General features: G+C 34.3%; 1 protein-coding gene across 11 annotated transcripts in view; it reads left to right on the top strand.

The window, feature by feature from the left end:
- Positions 1-18489, top strand: part of NFIB (nuclear factor I B) — a 240223-nt gene extending 221734 nt beyond the window's left edge. For 7 of the 11 annotated variants that reach the window (XM_066368187.1, XM_066368183.1, XM_066368185.1 and 4 more), the window contains 2 exons: positions 4538-4626; positions 17906-18489. In XM_066368187.1, the coding sequence (XP_066224284.1) occupies positions 4538-4626; positions 17906-18035 (219 nt within the window). In that variant the 3' untranslated portion in view covers positions 18036-18489. The remainder of the gene's footprint in view (positions 1-4537; positions 4627-17905) is intronic. The other 4 variants (XM_066368186.1, XM_066368184.1, XM_066368182.1 and 1 more) reach the window with 1 other exon arrangement.
- The last annotated feature ends 3200 nt before the right edge of the window (positions 18490-21689 follow it).

Below are 21689 nucleotides of genomic sequence, written 5' to 3'. Positions count from 1 at the left end.
CTAATTGCTAAGCATTTAACAAAAGCCTCAGTTCATAACAATAGAGGGCCCTCATTTGAATAAATCAATTCTTATTCTGAAATCACAAGCAATAGTGATTCTTTATGACTATCATCTACCTGCATATTTGAGTGTAGTATAGGAAAGAATAATGAACCAAATCTTATGTGTTTCCTCATAGGAGGTTTTTAAAGGGAAACTACATGGTCCTCATCCTTGTTTTTCTGAAACAATCTCATTCGAGTTGGAAGAGATGCAAAGTTCTAATTCCAGAGACTGTGGACCGCCATACTAAGAACATGTGCAGTGAAATCTTGACCTTCACTTCTCTCGAAGTTATCTAGACTATTTCAGCCTTACCCTTTTATTCATAGCTCTTTTGGAGGAGGATTTTGCTTCCTTATTTCACCTGTTCTTTGCTTTAGGAATTCTGGGCATAAATAATTTTGATTTACCTTGATTTTATAATCAATTTCATATGAGTACGTGTGTACAAATTAAAGAATTAAAATGATTTATATGAGTGTGTATTTCTGCAAGGATATACATAATGATGAGGTCTGTCAAAGAGTCTATATTGTTACAATAAATAAGAATTACTACCCCCTACACATACACAGAACTTTAACAGACTAAATTCCTAAACTGGTCTGCACCTGGTATTTTAAATTTAATTACTATGGAGGGGTAATTTCTTATTTTGTGAGGGAAAATACTTGAAAAAACTGAGTGTTATTAAACCTTACATATGACTCAAAATTCAAGTTTTAAAATTTAATAAAAAAAATGAATTCACATTGGCCCTGGCTGGTTGGCTCAGCGGTAGAGCGTCAGCCTGGTGTATGGAAGTCCCAGGTTCAATTCCTGGCCAGGGCACATAGGAGAAGAGCCCATGTGGTCTCCACCCCTCCCCCTCTCCTTCCTCTCTGTCTCTCTCTCTTTCCCTCCGTCAGCCAAGACTTCATTGGAGCAAAGTTCGCCCGGGCACTGAGGATGGCTCCATGGCCTCTGCCTCAGGTGCTAGAAAGGTTCAGGTTGCAGTGGATCAATGCCCCAGAGGGGCTGAGCATCACCCCCTGGTGGGCATGCTGGGTGGATTTCAGTTGTGCACATGCGGGAGTCTGTCTTCTTACCCCTCCTCACTTTGGAAAAATACAAAAAAAAAAAAAAATGAATTGACATCTAAATTATGTAACACTGACTCTCATAGGATAGAAACAGAGGAATCACCACACCAATCTCAAATAACATTATCCCCTATTATTTTAAATCTATTTAAAGCGTAATGTAAAATTCTTTTTTTTGTTAGGAATACTGAATTATATTAATACCAATATTAGTTTACATGCCACAAAAAGATGCTTAATTATACCTATTAACACAGTATTAACCTTCCATCACCTAGAATTTGTTCAAAATTTGCTGAGGCAGGACTATTTTGGTCAAACAAGGAAATCTTCAATGAAGAGGAGGTTTCTAATTTAATTGTTTCCCTTACCCATACAGTCACCTTTAACTTTTATCTTTATCAAGCAGTTTACTATTTCAAAGTTGCTTTATGAAAAATTAATTAGTAATAAATAGCCTGACCTGTGATGGCGCAGTGTTTAAAATGTTGCCTTGAAATGCTGAGGTCACCATTTTAAAACCCTACGCTTGCCCAGTCAAAGCACATATGAGAAGCAACTACTACGAGTTGATGCTTCCCATTTTTCCTCCTCTCTTTCTCTCACTCTCTCCCTCACCTCTCTCTAAAATCAGTAAATAAAATCCTTTTAAAAATTAATGATTAATACATTTTTAAAAGAACTTGGAGAGGCTCTTGCTCAAGCAAACTGATTTAAGTAAGTTTTAACATATATATAAGCATGTATAAACATGCCTCCTCAGAAATTTTCAAAAATCTTGACAATTCTAGCTCACAGTCTAAATAATAAATTATATTTTAAATTTTCAGTAACCGAAGGGAAATTCATTCAATACTAACTAATATCCTGCCAATTTCTTTGGCACTTAAGTTATTGTTAAATACATTATGGTCATTTTGTATATTCTTAAGTATATATATTTCAGGAGAAAATACTCCTATTGTATGTATCTGAAATAGGATGAAAATGAATAGCTGTAGTGAGGTTTAACCCCTTTGAGACTGTCAGGAAAGGAAAGTAAAAAAATACATTGATTTTAAGTTTTCCACATATGGCCAAAGGTAACCCACTTGACATATTTTGGTATGGCAAACAAATAAAAAATTAGCAACATGAACAATAAAATACAATTTACATATGCATCCTTCCGAGGAAACATATCATGTCTACAGTATGGGACTAAAAGCCAGTGAGTGATATTTAGATTCACCTGCCTTTGCAAAAGTGTTTTTTGAAAACTACTTCAGTGTAACCTGACAGCCCCAAAGAAACTAACTTGAAGTTAATAATTAGAGGAATTATTATGGGCTAATGCCTAAATATATCCCTCCCTATTGAGAATATTTAATTGACTACAAACTAGGTTTTTCATTGACTAGAGAAGAATCAAGAAGTGGTCCCTTTGACAATCTTTATACAAAGTCAAGTTTCTTGAACAGTGTTGAGATTATCATCATAGTACTGCTTTTTAAAACATATGCATTATGGCCTGACCAGGTGGTGGCGCAGTGGAAAGAGCGTAGGACTGGGACATTGAAGACCCAGGTTCGAGACCCCAAGGTTGCCAGTTTGAGCACGGGCTCATCTGGTTTGAGCAAAGCTCCCCAGCTTGAGTCCAAGGTCGCTGGCTCAAGCAAGGGGTCACTCGCTCTGCTGTAGCCCCCTGGTCAAGGCACATATGAGAAAGCAATCAATGAACAACTAAGGTGCTGCAATGAAGAGTTGATGCTTCTCATCTCTCTCCTTTCCTGTCTGTCTGTCCCTCTCTCTGACTGTCTCTGTCACAAAAAGAAAAAGAAAAAAGAAGCATTTTGAAATAGTTAACTGGTTTACTGTTACTGGGGAAAAACAATTTCAGATTGTCCCATCACACTGCACTTGTGATTAGATGATCCAATTTGAGAACTTTTTAAAAATCTTGCCATATTAAAGCTTGCTGTCTGTTTGATTTAAAACTAATCAAGTATGCATTTTCTCCTTTATGCAAGTATTATGATCAATTTTAAGAATATTTTTCATTCTAATTTACCTTCTTTACTGACTTATGGCTTCTTTATGACATATATCCTGAGCAGAATCTATATATCTATTGGTTTATCTGTCTATCTACACTGATTTTTTTCAGTTCTTTAAGTTTTCAAATTACTTTTACCTGAAATATCAGTATAATTTAAAAAAATGTTTTAGAAGTTTTGGGTGGTATTTTGGAGCCTTATAGATCTGTAGAAAAACTGAGCAGAAACAATTATTCTAAAAATCCAGAATCATTTTTACTTAGCACGTGTAGGAACTGGAGAGTATAGCAAGAAAAGTAAGGATTCTTAATAGCCAATTTTCTTTAGCCATAACATTATCAGAAAGGATTAAAATAATCTATGATAAGTTTAAAGGCACTTTGGCTCCAATTATCATCTTTTAGAATCCTCACTGCATGCAAGGTTGAGTGGAGTGCTGTTAAGTCTTCTTCTCAATGCAAGATGCAGTTAATTTATAGCATAGCTATCTAAAGATTAAAAACCATGATTTTCTAGTGTTTTTTCCCAAAGCCAGATAAGTTTACTTTCTTAAGCATAAAAATAAGCAATATATCTTTTCAACAAATCTGCTAGCACTGTAGGGCAGCTGTTAACCAAACAGAGCTGGATAGGGTTACTTGAACAATCTCTGAAGGGCAGAGCTGATGATTCAGAGATCTGGGAAGAATTTGTTTCAGCTTGTATGCAGTGCATTCCTCACTCTATTCAGATATGTTAAAGTATTTTAAATGTCATGACGGTGAATTTAAAATAAAAGGAGAAATTCTTATCAACTCTTTCAAAACAATGCCACTTTGAGTAAAACAAGTTAGTAAACATCTAAAACTGAATACCTTGATGCTTCTAAATATAAGTCAGGGGCAATGTTTAAAAGGTGGGGCCTTTCTCCTCTCTAAACTGCATGTCTTTTATTTTTTGCAAACTGCATGCTTAAAGTTAAAGTTATTCTTTTACTCAGTGCAGATTATTTGGTGTGTTGCATTTTTTTTAAAAAAGCTTTTTAATTTTTTTCTAATATATATCTCTCTATTGAACATTAACGTTTGCTTTTATTGCAGCTCAATTTGTTCTCTAATAATGGCTAATTGTTATGTTCTAAGCACTTGTTTCTCTTGTATGCTTTAATTAATAGAGAAGCATATTGCAATAGCTTTTTCTAAAAAAAGTCTAAGAATTTTGCTTTTTCAGAATAAGGTTTTTTTTTGCCTTTTTTTTTTTTTTTTTAACTTTAAATTGCCTCTTGGGAAAGTAAGGTTAATGCCATGTACAGTACTAGTTTGCATGTGTTCATTTAAATACTAAAAACTGTAGTACTGCTCGATCCATATCTGACTGCTAGGTTTCAATTGACAGCTGAGGATTTGTGACTGGACCATGAATCAAAACGGCAGGCATTTATACCCCAGTACCAGTGAGGATACATTGGGAATTACTTGGCAAAGGTAACATTTTAATTATTTCCAACCCTACACTTACACTTAAAAATTACATGAGCTATAGTGTTTGTTTTTAACTAGTTTTATAGACAATGTTAAAAATTTAGTTGTTTTGGCTATACCATTCCTCTTTCCCTACCCTCCTCCTTTATTTCTTCTGTAAATGCAATTTTAAATTAATTTGGGATTATACCATATGCTGATTGATTATTGTAATTTCTAAGTGCTATGAAATGTTTTAAACAATATTTTTTTTGAAGGGGGACAATTTTACACTTAGATTTGAGGGCCTGAAATATGAAATCGGTTTTAGGGAAGATTTTGTTTTTTTTAGCTATTGGGTTTTCACATTTATAGATTCTTCTCCTTTCAGCTCTGTCCTGGACTACTAACTTGAAGCCATTTTACTACTTATTTATTCCCCTGTCAGAGGAGAAAAGCTAGAAGGAAAATTTCAAATTAGTCGATTTACTGTTATTAGCAGCACTCATAATAAATCAGGAGTGGGAACATTGTTGGAATTAATAGCTAAAGAAGAAATTTGTTTTAAATAAAGTTTTAACTTCTGTTAGTACATTGATATGAGTCAGTGAGAATTGACTTGATTTGGTTGGTTGAGAAAATGAATCTAAAACTTTATTTTCAGAACTAGTTTTGATATTGTCTCATGTATTGGCTTTGGAAAGTAATCCATGCCACATCGGTATCTTACATACTATCTTAATAAAAAGCAAGTTTTGTCAACTTGACAAATTAAATAATTAAAATTCATGGTATAATCGTATGTAACAAGAGATAAAAATTTGCAGAAGAGAGTGAGGTAATCCCATAAGGAGTTCATCAAAAGTAGAGCCAACATGATCTTCCAGCTCTGCTGTGATCGTCATCCTCTCTGTACTGAACATGCCTCTGTTAAAAACATGTCCTTAGATATCAGTTGTCAATGGACCACGCATCTCCCTATTGCTTGATGGAAACTGCCGAAGAGCAGATTCGAAAAGAATTAAATCACTTTTACTCAGGTGAAAACTAAGAAAATTAGTTGAACTCTTTTTTAAAAACTCAAGTTTTTATTAACACACTACCTAAAACGAATACAATATGACTTTTTCTCTTCTGAAAGATTGGTATATCATCCACTTTAGAATGTATACATTTTTACATATTTTGATATTTTTCCCCCAAAAACTTATGTAATGCCTCCACTTGAAAAGATGCAATACATACTTATAAGAAAGAAGATAAGCCTAATCAAAATATCTTACTTGAAGTCTTAGTAATTAATACTCAATTAAATTCAATGAAAATGTCTTATTTAAATAATCTTAAGTATTTTAAAATTAATTAAAATAGACATATTAATACTACATTTGGATTTAATTTTTATTAAATAACTTCCTTATATTCCATACTCTATTAGCAAAATGACACATGTCTACATACAAACCTTACCATTTATAAGAATTGCAAACTTACCATTTATAAGAATTGCAAACTAGGTGAAGTGTGCTTGTGTTTTTAAATGTGGCTATAGATGTGTAAACTTTCAAATCTGTGGATTGCTGATTGATATTTACTTATCTAAAATAAGATAGCACATTTAAAGGACATTAAAACCAAATAAGGAAATAAATTATTGGAGATTTAAAATATAACTGCACCTAGTTTCTAGATATTTTTCAAAGAAAAAAATTGATATCCCAAAAAAGCAAAGGTGAGTGGATAGTGAATCACCACAGAACACATGTATTAATATGATACATTATATTATCACCACAGAACACATGTATTAATATGATACATTACATTAATATGATGGAGTGTATTAATATGATAACTAAACTCAGTTCTTAGAACATTGTTTGTGTTACAGATCCCCTTCTTGTTGAAAAATTGGTGTGGTAATCAGTTTTAGGTTTTAAGAAGTCAGAAAAATATCATAATTCATTTAGTTAAGATGTCTTTTTTTCCTCCCCTCAAATAGTAATTTTTTTTATTAGTAGATAATGATATATAGAATGGCCTTAGTGTAAAAGCTGTAAAAAGGTAGCTTTTGGTTTGTTTCTTCTCTTATCATAATTCAGAAGGCACATAATTGATAATGGCAGGTATCACATTCATATATTCAATAGGTATTAATTGAATGTCTATGGTGGGCTGACCCAAATGCTGGAAGTCATACAGATGTTCACCGTTTTTAAAATCTAAGTAGCATATAGTTCAGAATAAAAATACTCAAATAAGATAGCAATTTGCTTTGCTTTGCTATATTTTTTCAAAAATAGGCACAAGTAGAGTCTACATTTAATAATAGATCAGCCATGGCTGTGGCACAGCATATTTATAATTTGTTTATAGTTTATAGTTTGTGCCCTGTAGTTGTTTACAATTTTCTCTTTCTAGAAAGGATACTGAAAAAGAAAATCGTGTCTGTAACACTACTGTATGTAATGCACATAACAGACATCTGAAATCTGTGATACCTTTAACATTATCTGAATAAATTGAAAATATTTGAGAAATGTAGATCTATTCAACCAGAGAATTAAATAATTTACTTTTGTTGTGATGGAGTAAAGAGAATATCAGGTGATTTTTGTTGTAGTTGTTACTTGTTTTTAACAAAAGGCAATCCCTGGAGACTTTGTAGTAAAAAAGCCAAAGAAGGTGTTTTGGAGTTTCTTTGTGTTTTGGCTTCACTTTGTTTTATTTTGATTTGATTGCTTGTTGTTATTTGTTTCCTCATACAGTTGTACAAACACTTGCCATGGTCGCCCCTGTTCTGCTCTATACCAATCCTCCTAGAGAGGTGTTTCCTTGTCAAAATGCAGCTCCTTTTGGGGGGGCTGAAAATGGCAGTGCTGAGGTAACTGTGCATATGTTATCAAAGCTGGAAGATTTACACCATCCTTTTCCTTCCTGGCACCCACCCGCCCCATCCCTTACCCCCACCCAACTTCCCCACCCCCCCTAACTTATAACCATTCCCTTAGGAACCAAAGCATACTTTTTGAGAGTTTTCACAGACTTATTAGGTTCCAAACCTGAAGGTGTTGTGTTGTTTTGACCTTAGAATTTTTTTAGCTCAATGTGCGTGTGTATGTGTGTTGCTTGCACCTGTGTTATTTTTCTCATCTAACCCAAAGGTCAGGTATCACAGTTAACCCAGAGTGAAATCTGTTGGGCAGGGACTTACTTCTGCAAGCTGAATCAGGAGGGACTTAGCTCTTCGGAGGGGAAAAGGTGATGAGCTGCGTATGTTGTTCATAAGGGTACTTCCTGTTGTGTCTGTGCTTTGTCCTCCGATGTGGATAAATTATACTGTTGCATATGTGAGTTATGTGGGTATAAACAAATACAGCAGTTAACTCCCTAACTGGCTTTCTTTCTTGAAACTATAGCCAGAACATAGCTTGTACTATTGAATATAAAAGAGCAATATAATTGAATGAAAAAGAAAGCTGATGGACAATCCAAGAATAATATAAACATAAGTTATTTTAAAACATTGGAGGGAGTGCTTTATGCAAAAGAGAAACTGGATTTATTGTTTCATTCCCTCTGCTCCCCCTTCACCCCTTTCAGGAAAAGGCAAAGCCACAAGTGAGTGGCTGTATGTGTCTGATTGCTTATATAAACATAGAAGAAGCCTTCAGATGGCTAAAATAAACACGCGCGTGTTACTGAAGGATATGTTTACACAAACCATTTGCTCAGCCTCTGAAATAATGAATAAATGAAGATTTTACTGAAATAATTGGAAGGATTTTTGTGTTTCTGCTGATGCCATAATTGAATGGCACCAAAGAGACTTTTATCAGCTATTTTACATGTTACATGTGTTAGCAGTTCCTTTCTATGAGTTGAATACTTCATTCTGTAGTTACTTTACACATGTTTTTGTAAGAAATTGTCGTTTATTACTGCAATTCTAGAGAGTTGCTTGATTTCCCTAGAGAAATTTAGCAGCCAGTAAAGATTATTTGGATCTGGTTGGTCAGGAGAGGGAGAGCAAAAAGGAAGGAGTAATAAATAGCATTCATTTCATACATACAGCCCTATTTGCATAACACTGCCCTGAACCTACCATTTTTCTTGCTTTGTCCATACAATTGTCTTTGTAAAATGGATATTCTCAATAACTTAAGAACATTTAAACAATATAGTTTTCAATATAGGTTTGCAAACCATATGCTTATATATAAACCCATGTATCTGTGTGTATATGGTGTAACATATGCATGTTGTGTATATATTGGTATATACACACAATATACATATAGTACTTGTATGGTAAGGGCAGTATGTGACCTATCCATCGGTGATATTAAGAGTTAACTTTTATATCAACATTACACTTAGACCATCCCTACGAATTCACTAGTTAGCATTTCCTGCTTTCAGTTTGTTATCTTGACACATAACTACAATACAACAGCTGGGTTGTTCCTGGAATTCTGGTGTGGAGGGGAGCTTTATTCTCAGAGTGCTGAATTTCCTTTTCAGCTGTTAGGTCTAAAGTGTGTTCAAAATGTTCAACTTTTTACACACCATTCTGGGTCCCTAGCACCACTCAGGGACTATGATAGAAATGCTGATAAGGTAAATGAACTGAGGAATCTTTGGTTCAAGGAGGAAAATCACAAAAGCCAAAATTTCAAATGACCCTTGTTTGGTAACAGGGCTATGCTGCTCACTAGTGTTGCTTTTTATATTTGAATAATCTATTTAAAATAAGTACTAGTACTCCATTCTCATCAAAAATATTTGCACCTGTTATGAAATAAAAAATAAAGGTGTTATTGTTCTTTAAAATAATCTTATATGGTGTTCACCAATAGGCAGTATCTGTGATCTGGCTGTTGAAAAACATATTGGAATTTGTTGTAGCTTTGCCTAACTTTCTCCATTTCTAAGGAAAGATTTGCACAAGACAACATTTCCTTTTTATCTAGGAAACTCTTCAGAACACTTCCTAAGAAATTAATTGTATTCCAGTCAGACTTGCATGCTGCCATCCCACAGGAAATGGGTCAGCAATCCATTAAGATGCCATTAGATAATCTAATTTGGAACTTAATCTCTAAATTAACCATGCTCCATACTTGAAACATACTTGAGAGAAAGAAAAAAAGTTTACGTTTGAATCGATAGGGGAGCCGAAGCGTGAAGAAGGCTGTTTGTTTTTTCTGTAGCTGTGGTCACGTCTCAAGCCGTCTGGTAACCAGGAGAAACCAGACATGATGTAATTCCAGATTGAACTTGAACTTCAGGGACTTAGGATAGGGGAACAATGGACCATAGGAATCAATAATGTCCATTTTCCACATGATTATGTTTGGAGCTTTAAGTTAACCTTTATGGGAGAAGCAGCAGGATCTTCAGTGTGACCAAAATGAGATGATCCAGAGACAAGATGTCAGAGGAAAGAAAACAACTTTTGCCATGATATTTTCTGAGCAGCACTGCAGATTCCAGCAGGATTAGAAAAGTTCCCGCTCTGCAGTAAACCGGTGGCCTGTTCAGAGCACTCTTTGTTCGCTTAGGTAGGACAAACTTAATCTTACGTTTCCTGTCAGATGATTTTTGGCAGCGCTACGGGATAGGGAGGAGCGAGATGCAGAAAATTCCCAAATGTAAACCTTGCTGGTTAACCCTTTGCGATGAAAGAAGTATAGTCAACAGTTACTTTATTTGAAGATGTTTTATGTGAAGTGCCATATTTATGTATGTGATGTCTCTAAGAAATCAGCTTCAGCCGCAGCCAATGCACCAGTTTTTAACTTTTCTGATTCTCATGTTTGCTGGTGCTGTTCGTAGGTATATAGTGTATTTTTAGTCATATATACTTAAGTAACAAAGCATGTGAGTGGGTAGGTAAAATGTAATAACAAATTACAAGAGAAAAAAATAAACCTGTTAAAGTTCAAGAAATTGAAGAACAAATTTTGAGTATTCAGAAATGGTAGAAAATTGCAGTTATTCTCTTCTTTGTTCAATTTTATTTTATGTAAAAGCAGGGTTATTTTTTACACATGTGAACAGAATAGCAGGCATAATACAGAACCTCATTCAGTTCCTCAATCACTTGTGATTTTATGCTTCAATATTCTGATACAGATAAGTTCTTTTAATTTAGAGATGAAATTGTGCAACTAAGACTGATTTTAGCTTTTAAGTGAAAAAAACCATTTAAAAAATCGCTTTTTGCTTTGGTGTAAAACTTACATTTCTATTTAACTTAGTATGCCTTGGGTGATTTTCTCTAGTGAAAGGCACTATTTGGAAGCTGTTTTTGTAGAGAATTTTGTCTGCTGTTGAAGACTCACATATGCTAATAAGGGGAGCAGTAGCACTTTCGACAAAGGCAGAGAAAAGGATCCCAGGGATAGAGACGAATGAAGCTTGGAGAAAGAGACCAGAGAGCCACAGGCAGGGTTCCCACTGCAGTACAGTCTGTGGGGGAGATCAGGGGACCACCATGAGCCTGATATTTCTATATTTCTAATTAACTAAAAACTCCCGCAGCTACCTAAGTTGTTTCGTGTGTGTGTGTGTGTGTGTGTGTGTGTGTGTGTTGTAAGTTATTTGTGATTAGTTATCTTCATAATGATTTTCTTTCATTGTGAGTTCTAAAACATGAAAAATATCAAACATCATTTTTTACAAAACTCCTCATTTGGCCTATTTCAGGGAAGAGTGTTTTTCCTACTTCCATCAAAAGCAAACATTTTCAGGAAATACCTTTCTATTACTTTTAAGTAGATAGATTGCCTTGCTGAAGGGTCTGCTATGATTTTGTAAGAGGTGTCTACTAAAAGATGACAGTAATTATAATGAACACATGTAATACTATACTTAGTTGTAGTGGGCCCCGACGTAAGACTGCTTCTTGCCCTGTGCTCTTCACTATATAAAATATTCCACTGGCATATGCCATTATTTTACTTAGAAAATGCACTAACTAGTACCCACACACGGTAAACTTAACATTCAAATCCAGTGTTCCCCAATAACAAAGTGCATCTGAAACAATTGAATATAAATTAATGAGCTATGACAACATACCATTTATGTTATTTCAAAAGCATTGGTCCCCGAGGAGTAGCAATAAAGAAGGCTATTTACCTATTTAGTTAAGAGACAGATACGTTTCTCTTTCATTACTATGAAGTACTATTGCTTGCAGTTACAATAATTCTATGAACCACCTGCAGTTTTTACTATTTGGTGTTTTCCAGGGAGCCCACAAGAGTACTTTGCAGTTCAGGTAAAAGCTGGCCAGGGAGCTTTCTGATACAGATTATTATAAATAGTAATAATCATTAGAAGTCATCTTGCATGAATAGAATCATTCAGATGGCAATAATGAGCTTTAAAAATGGGAGAAATAAATCAAAGAAATCCAAGATCTGTGTAAAGCACTTTGTATATCTTACTTCTAGACTGGTCTCATCTGAAGTGGAACTCAACAAGCAAATTACTGATACACAGCCACATCTCCCACATCTGTATACACATAAACAGTGGCAAATAATGCATTCAGCTGAAAAGAATCTGAAATTGGATAAAATACAGTTATTTGTGTTGAAGTTTGAACTCATTTCTGTGTATCTAGGTGATACAGACCTTAATTTATAGAATCTCATATATAATTCAGGAATCATATAAATTCTTGTCCAGTGATAAAAGTAAAGTGTGTTTCATGAAAGAGGTAAAGTGCAGTGGGTAGAACATAGATCCTAGACCCACACTGCTAAAGTTCAAATCCTGGCTTTTATATTTAATAGCAATATGAGCTGGACAAGACGCTTAACGTCATAGCTTCAATTTCCTTACCTGTAAAATCAGAAAAAGAGTGGTACGTTCCTTATAGGTTTGTTTTGAAGATTGAAAGCTTTCAAGTAGGTCAGGCATATAGAACAGTTCCTGGAACTCTCATTTCACGTATACTAGCATTTATTAAGTACCATTTTCTTTGTTCTTATACATTAATTATTAAATATATTCTTAATATATAAAATTATATGTAAAATAATTCTTAAATATATGAGTACTTACATACTACCGATTTATTACTTCCACTGGTCTGAGTGAGCATTTTTTCACAAGATGCTGTCTGCAGCCTTTGTGTTATGTATATTGACATAAGCGGCCAGTCCAAATGTGCACATATACACTGCAGGACAGCATGGTTTCTAACTTAATTAGTACTTAATTAACCTGCCTTTGTTTTCTTTCCAGGCAGATTTTAGCTACTAATAAGGAAAATTGTTTATTGTACATTTTGGGAGAGATAATAATATGTATTAATATTATAGTAATAAAATTAATAGAATTTAGCCAAGGAAGTGAAAAGTTTTCCCTCTTGGGGATATTGGAAACAGGTGCAAAGGAATTAAAGACAAACTCTTCTTTTGAATTACAATATTTATTTTATTTATTTTCCATGCTTTCTGGGCCATAGCTTATTTTTATTGTTACCTATAAGTAATGTGGCTACTAATATAGTTGAGGTGTGTATGAATATATGTACTTCTTTGTGCTTCATTCCTATATTATTTTTATAAGCTTCTTGAAAGATTACTTACTATCTTTGCACTAAATATGATAATCTTATGATTAAATAGTGTGTAAAACCTAAATGAGCGATGTTATTACTGAAAAGTATCAGTATACTGTATACTTTGACATTTTTATAAAATGTTTTACAAATGTGTTGCCAACCCATTATCAGATAAACACAGACTATAAATAAATAAAATTTTGCTATTCTTGAAATAGCTCTTATTGTGTTAATCACCTAAGACTAATAGTTGAAGTGAAGCCTTTGACTTTGTTTGGTGTCTTACTCAACTGAGGACTCCATGTATTTGATTTGGTACCCATGTTTCTTGGATGGTTACTGAGTTAAGCATTAAGGGCCCAATTCTGTTTGGCCTAAAGGCATAATCACAGAATACATAATTTTAAAAAACACAGCCACCAAATGTTGACTTGCTCAGAGCAATTCTCTTTTTTTCCATTGAAAGATATAGAGTTTATTTACTCCCTGTAAATGTGAAGACCAACTATGTTATCCAGTTCATCCCGGATAAGAAATATATAAATAGTGTATCATGTTCAAAAGGAAGACGTGGGTATCTTCTTCCCCCTTAATCCTCACCATAGGGTCACTCTAATAGAACTTCAACTGGATTTGTTTTCAGAGGAGAGAGAGATATCAAATGTCCGTGTTGCTTGAGCACTCAGATCAACCACACATTCTGTGTACAGGTCTGCTTCAGCATTAGCTAGTTTATGATCCAGCTGTGTAGGGCATAGGAGATTCACTTCTCCTGAAGCAAATTCACTTTGTTTTCAAAAAATTCTGATCACATATTTTTTTTTAATTTTGGGTCAATTTCTGACTTTTCAGGGAAACAGTATAATATAGTTAAATGGGCATGGGAATCAGAATTAATTCATATCTGAGGTGTAGGTGGGTAAATTTGGGCAAGTTACTTAAGCTCCTTAAGTCTCAGTTTTCTGATCTGTGAAATGGGGATAATACTGGCAAATTCAAGAGTTCACTGAGAGAATTAAGTAACCTAGCATATGGAAAATACCTAAGATGGCACCTTGCTCATATTAGGCTTTCAGCATGGTTATTTTCTGGGAGTTTTTCCCTTTGTGCTGAGTAATTCTGTTCACATAAACCAAACAGTAGTTTACATTTCTTTCCATTTCAACTGTCCTGTTTTCCCGGTCTCTCCTTAGCTGTTCCTCAAATGACATTATCTGTGATTGTCTTCACCAAAGAAATGCCATAGAGTTGTTTCTCTTGAAGAATGATGCTTAGAAGACACACAGTATTTCAGAGGTAGTTTGATCAGTGTCAAATGAAACGGGACTATCAACTAACATTAATGCATCTTCCAGGCAAAATAATTTGCTTCCTGCCTTTCTGGAACGGCCACATCACACATTTGGTCAGAAAAATGTGAAAATATTACCCATGATATCAGATATTTTATTTTATTTTTTTGCTATTTTATATACATAGAATAGATATCATTAGGGTGAATTCTGCTTTGTGTTAAGGTACTGTCTAAATCTTTTTATTGCACTTCATTTTTCTCAAAGTACTTATATGAGTTTTTAATGGTATGGCCTTTATTTTCTAAATATGTGCTTTCAACTTTCAGTCATGCTGATCTTCTGTTTTCCAAAAAAAGAAAATAAATAAAGTGATCTGGCAATGAAAACAAAGGACATGCTGTTTGAAATGCTTAGAGATATATTGCAGAACTAGTTTAATTTGACCTTGGATATTTTGAAATCTTTCAATTATATTATCATATCTTTTTGTGGACAGATACACAGGCTATTGGATTGAATATAAGGATATCCATATAATTCTCATTCCATAAGGACTTCAAATTATTAAAATTATTAAGCAGTTTATGTATAACTAGTTTGTATATGTAGATAAATATGAATATGTGTGTTTATTTTATCCATACTGGTGATCACTGGCATTTATTTATAGAGAGTTAGATATGTAAAAAGCATTCTGACAAACCCAAAATACTATTCAATTTGAGGCATTGTCTCTTGAAATTAAATGATCTAGGTTATTTTGTTTCAACATTTTTCTTTATGTTATTATTAAAATTGAATTCATTTTACCAGATTTTTTTCAATGGGACTACCAAAAAGCCCTAAAAATATCTGTGCCTTATAGTTCTGAACTTAACCTACAAATTGGCAATGAGAGACTTGTAAAACTTATATATGGGGTCTGCATAATGTTTATGTTTGAAATTTATTTTCCCCCAAAGGTTCATAAACAGTATTGACAAATATATTGCATACTTCAATTTTGACATGGTCATAATGTAGGATGGGAGGTTTGAAAGGTTAAAATACACATCTCAATTGAATTTGTTAGGTATTTTGTAACAAGAGTCCTGTTAGTCACTAACATCGATTTATTTTTATAATATTGGGTATTTTCCAAAGAACAATAATGTTTCTCTTCTAAAGAACTGAACAAGAAAGCTGTTGCAAAATAAACCCTGAATTCTTGTCTTTTCTGCCATTAGTTGGTAGATGTCTCCATTTAAGGAGTCACATTAATGATACTTTTAATAATCATTAAAATATATTTTATTTCTCTAAAGCAGCGGTTCTCAATACATATAATATGTATTTTCCGATGGCTTTAGGCGACCCCTGTGTTTTGGTCGTTCGACCCCCGCCGGGGTCGCGACCCACAGGTTGAGAACCGCTGCTCTAAAGTATGCAGTTTCTAGATGAGGCCATTTAATATGGGATGCCTGTTGATGTGCCTGCTGTTGATATTGTCTTTTACTGTCAAGGATTATCAATTTAAGCTAGTCTATATTATTTTTCAAATACACTTACTATTTCAGGTTTAAAATAATGTATATTCATTTCTGTAATTTATTTGTTGAGAAATGATTAACATCAGCCTAGGCCAGACTCTGTAAGGATTGATAAGACAAGGTCACTTTCTTTACAGAGCTTACCTTTCAGTCAGTAAGATTGTCATAGATACAGATTATTAGGATGTGAAGTAATAAATGCTGTATGTAATACACTGTGTAACATATGGTGGAAGTACAGTGGAGGAGAAAATAAATTATATGATTTATCATGTAATATTCTTTCCTATCAATAGCGTAAAATGCAGAAATAATTGTCAGTGTGCGTGGGGGGAAAAATCACAATGTATACTGGAAGAGACGTGATTATGAGCAACACTCTTTAAAAATACACAGGTGCAATTTGGAACATTTAATTGATTTATTTATCCAAAAATTTACTAAACATTTATCATGTGCTAGGTACTGTATTAAGTGAAGAACAAAAAGAGAGATGGACTTTGTTAACATGGAGCTTATTGTCTAAAATCCATTGAGCGTAAGAGTTTGTTGTGAACCTTTTCTGTTGAAATGTTAACTCAGAAATATGCACCTAGAGGTATCACCAGAGTCAAAGTTAGATATCCAGCTCTTTTTTTTTTTAATTTAAGCTTTTTTTTTCTTTTTTTTCTGAAAAAATTGTTCCCTGAAGTTAATATTCCATACAAGTATTTTTATCTTTGGAATTCAAATATGAATAAACAAGGGTATCCATGTGGATAACTACAATAATAATCTATCTCACCTCATGATTGCAAAAATAGAGGGTACTAAAAGAAATTTAAAACATCAATATTATGTCTTCATGCCAGACCATGACAAAACTGGGCATAGTATTGTCAATTTGATGTTTTCTTGGTTCATGATTATTTATGCAGCTGTTACTTCGCTGACACTCGTTCTGAGTTGAGTGTTGAAACAAACAATAGGTCCAGTTAGGTATATCCCAAAATGTGTGGTGTGGGGTTGTTTTGTGATATTTTGATCTAGTGTTATTTTCCTCCCTGTGGTGATTGTTTAATGAGACGTTATGCCAGTAGCAATTAGAGAACTGTTTTTCAAACATTTTTCTTAAACAGCCTGAAATTCAGCTTAGGTGAAATTCAAGTTGGTTGGAGAAGGGCTAGAAAGATCTCTCTTCTACTTACTCCCTCCAGCATTCTTCCCACTCACCACTCCAAACTCCCCAAACTCAGAGCAGCTCGGATGTGGTAACATTACGATGGGGAAGGCCAGGGAAGGCCTAGGCTTCTAGTGCTAAAATTTCAAATTACATGTTATGCACTAGCCTTCCTGAAAAATATTTTTTTCTTATTGTAAGAGAAAAGAAATAACTTTCATTAAAGCTTTCAATTTCATTCAACCAATAGGCAGGTAATAAATTAAAACCCATCTTATGATTGAATTGCTTATGAATTAAAAGTAAAACAAGATCAGGATATAACTGGCAAACTATATTGCTACTATTATAGATTTGCTGCTTTCTCTCTCTCTCTCTCTCTCTATCTATTTTTTTTTTTTTTTTTGGATGAGAAAATCATACTGTATTTACAACAAAGTAGATCGGCTATTTTAAAAAGAACATCTTCAATCAGAGTTCAACAATTTTGTATGAGCCCGACTTGAGGATTTTCTGCTGCACAATTAGTCTTCCCTTCTATAAATAATAGACCATGTGGTGTGTATACTTTATAAAATGTATAATTAGCACATTTATCTCATATTATACTGTAATTTAAAAAAGTTATAGTAGTAATTTGATGCCTATGGATTTTATATTTTTAATATTGTACATTTTAACATTGTATTTTTTTCTTTTTTTCTTCCCTCCTCCCTGCCCCCTCTCCTGTCAACAGTCCTGGTACCTGGGCTAGCTTGGTTCCTTTCCAAGTATCAAATAGGACACCCATCCTACCGGCAAATGTCCAAAATTACGGTTTGAACATAATTGGAGAACCTTTCCTTCAAGCAGAAACAAGCAACTGAGGGAAAATGAAATACAACAATAGTTTAAGAAATTTTTTAAAAGTGGAAAAGAGGAAGACTGGACAAAACAAAACAAAAAAACAAAAAGGGAGAAAGGAAAGAAACTGAAGAAAGAAGAGAATAGACCAGCAATCGCAGCACTTACAATCACTAATTCCCTTAAGGTTGAGACTGTAATGACATAAAAGGGTCGATGATATTTCACTGATGGTAGATCGCAGCCCCTGCAACGTAGCCTTTGTTACATGAAGTCCGCTGGGAAATAGATGTTCTGTCTCTATGACAATATATTTTAACTGACTTTCTAGATGCCTTAATATTTGCATGATAAGCTAGTTTTATTGGTTTAGTATTCTTGTTGTTTACGCATGGAATCACTATTCCTGGTTATTTCACCAACGAAGGCTAGGAGGCGTCATCAGAGGTGCTGGGCGACAGAGCCACGAGCCAGCCATTTTGTAAGCACTCTGATTTCTAAAAGTTAAAAAAAAAATATGTAAAATCTCTGTAGCCTTTAGTTATCAGTACAGATTTATTAAATTTTGGCCCTTAACCCAGCCTTTTCCAGTGTTTAACCCAGTTTGAAATCTTAAGAAAAGAAAAAAGGAAAAAAAAGAAAAAAAGAAAAAAGGAAAAAAAAACCAGTTTGAACTCAAAGGCTCTATGGAAGAAATGCCTCTATGTAGGTGAATTGTTATCTCTGCATGCAACAGTAAAAATTAATATAATATTTTCCCCACAAAAGAAACACTTAACAGAGGCAAGTGCAATTTATAAATTTATATCTAAAGGGGAATCATGATTATAAGTCCTTCAGCCCTTGGACTCTAAATTGAGGGGATTAAAAAAGAATTTAAAATAATTTTGAATGAATTTATTTTCCCCTCAGTTTTTGAGGGCATGAAAACGGCATTGAATCAAGACAAATCGTGCTTGAGGGAAAAAAAAATTAATGAAAACACAGCACTTATGTTGGTTTAGCTGCAGCCTCCTTGGAGGTAGAATTTATTTATTTAAAATTACTGGTTGCATCAAGAACCCATAGGGTGTACAAAAGGTTCTATAAAATCTGCATTATAGAGACAGAGGCAGGCAAATCCATGTCACAAGGGTAAAGCTTATAGTTTACAAACTGGGAACGCCAGGGTGTAGGATATAAAAACGCACTCTTGAGAAAACAAATGTAATCAGGGTGCTGAAAACTTGCATGGTGCTTTCAGACATTAGCCTTGTTCCACAAATTTCTTGTATTGACAGATCTGTAGTGTGCATGGGCAGACACATTTTGCCTCTATGTCTCTTAAAATTTTAATTAAAAATACTCTTTCCAGTAATCCTAATTTGCACGAAGATATAATGTCCACATTACGTGCCTTGCCTTGAAATCTAAAAAAAACAGAAAAAAATCACAAAAAAAAAACAAAAAAGTGACATCACTACACTTGTTTTGCTGCATTTATTATCATTTTAAATCTTTACCATTTTTATGACAAAATATTTTGTACTCCAGACAAAGAAAAAAGTGTGACATCATGGATTTTTTAGACAGTTATACCTTTATCTCACATTTATAACGCATATCATGGCTGTGTATAGTTGCCGCTTAAAAATTGTAATCGACCAGCAATATTTTCAGTATTTTGGTGTTTTTTCTATTAACCTTTCATGTTTTTCATCTTCCAATTAATATTTGGGGGGAGGGGTTTCAAATTTATACGAATTATGCAATACCAAGTTTTGCCTATGTAGGTAGTGCTTTTAGCTGTATTGGTTATTATAGGTAAGTACACAGATTTAAAAAAAAATAATGTATGCTTTTATTTTTTGTTTGTTTGTTTTAATTGACCAAAGTGGGTACTGCTATTTTTGCAGTGTGATGAGGTCCTTTTGTGTATTGAGAGATGGACAGGGGATTTTTTTTAATATACATATATATATATACACATATACCTATGTATATGTGTATATATATATATATATTCTGGGGTGGGTGGGAGGATTTTTAACACTTTACAGTGTAGCTGTGAAGCAGTGCACCCTGAGATGGGCCTGGGCTGCAAAGCGACTGTTCTGCCTACTGTGACAAACTTCAACTTACACAGGTTCCCCCTTCTTTCACTTCCTACCTGGGGTGCAAGCTGAACTCATTTCTGGTTTTTATAACAACAAAAATAGTAAGAAAAGGTGAACACAGCACATTCTCCTGGAGGCAGACTTGGCTTAAAACAGTCTTATCTTTTTTCTTCTTCTTCTTCTTCTTCTTCTTTTTTTTTTTTTTTTTTTTTTTTTTTTTTTGGTGGTGGTGGTTTTTCTTGCGAGTTTCAGATCCACAATGGAGTCTGAGCTTGTCTTGATTTTGGCAAAGATACGTGTTGACATATCCACATAGTAGATGTTTTTCACTCTTTGAGAGTTTGATATATGAATATACTTTCTCCTACAAAACACGTCATCCCAGCTGGAGGGAGTGCTCCCTTATTCTGTCCCCACCACTTCTCCCTTTTTCTTCATTTTGTTAACTATGGGGTATGACGTCCCTGTGACTCACCACTTCAAATGGATGGCAGTGCGCTGGAGTTTTCTTTCTTATACATCCAGAAGATTAAACAGAGGGTTGCTATTATAAAATGGATATGGACTTACAGATTAAAATCAAAGTTCACTTTTTGAGGAATAAAAAGACAAATCTAGTTTTCCTTTTACCTCCCATTTTAAACTGAGAAACAGAGTGGAAGGGAAATACAAATTTTTGAGAAATTAATATTCCTGTGGATGAATTAAGCCCGTTAGATGCTGATGGGATTTTTTTTAAGGGATGGTACCTCAAACATACATTTGATTCAGTTTCCCCTGAGGCACAGAGGGTGAATAGAGACTGCTTTTATTTTTATTTTTCCCTTTTCTCAGTCCCACTGAGGGCATTCATTACTAGAAGGAAAACCTTTCAGAATTAGTGACACATGGTAGGCTGTGTTGAGGAGCCTCCTGGCCCCCTTCCTCCACTCCATGGTCTACTAAAATAAACTGTCCATTGTTCTCACAGCATATCATTTAATAACGAATACTTTGGAACAATGCTTATGGGCCTGAGAATTGGATTTGGTTAGCCCATTCATTTTGGTAGCCCAGATGCTGAATAGCACGGCAGGATCCAGGCAGCACAAGGTCAAACGTGAGTCCAGTCATTTCTGTGATACTTGCCCTGTATCATCTCAGTGAAGTTCATGAATCATTGACCTACTATGTGAACATATCAACTTCACAGGACATGCAGTATTTTTTAAGAGCAGATACACTCTCTCTCTTTTATTTTTTTTATTTTTCTTTCTTTTTCTTTTTCTTTTTTTTTTTTTTTTTTTTTTTTTGCCAGTGAATGAGCAGTTCTAGCTAAGTAAGTTACACACTGTGGGTAATCCTGCCTGCCTCGTGAATACAAAGGACTAGTTCCAGTGTTGCTATTTTTTTAAATCCATTTTTTTTCTCCTTTCCTTTTAAGATAAAACTATTTTAAAATAAATACTACTATGTATCTAGTCTCAAATCCATTTTTCGGCCTCCTCCTCTTTTACCAGGAAGTGTATTCTGATCACAGGCCCCACTTCCGCAGGTCTTGCACGCCCCTCTCTTACCCCAAACTGCAGAGCTCCTGGACGG

The sequence above is a fragment of the Saccopteryx leptura genome, chromosome 2, assembly GCF_036850995.1.
Source record: "Saccopteryx leptura isolate mSacLep1 chromosome 2, mSacLep1_pri_phased_curated, whole genome shotgun sequence".
In the NCBI taxonomy this organism is placed as follows: Eukaryota; Metazoa; Chordata; class Mammalia; order Chiroptera; family Emballonuridae; genus Saccopteryx; species Saccopteryx leptura.
This window is presented reverse-complemented; position numbering and strand designations above follow the sequence as displayed.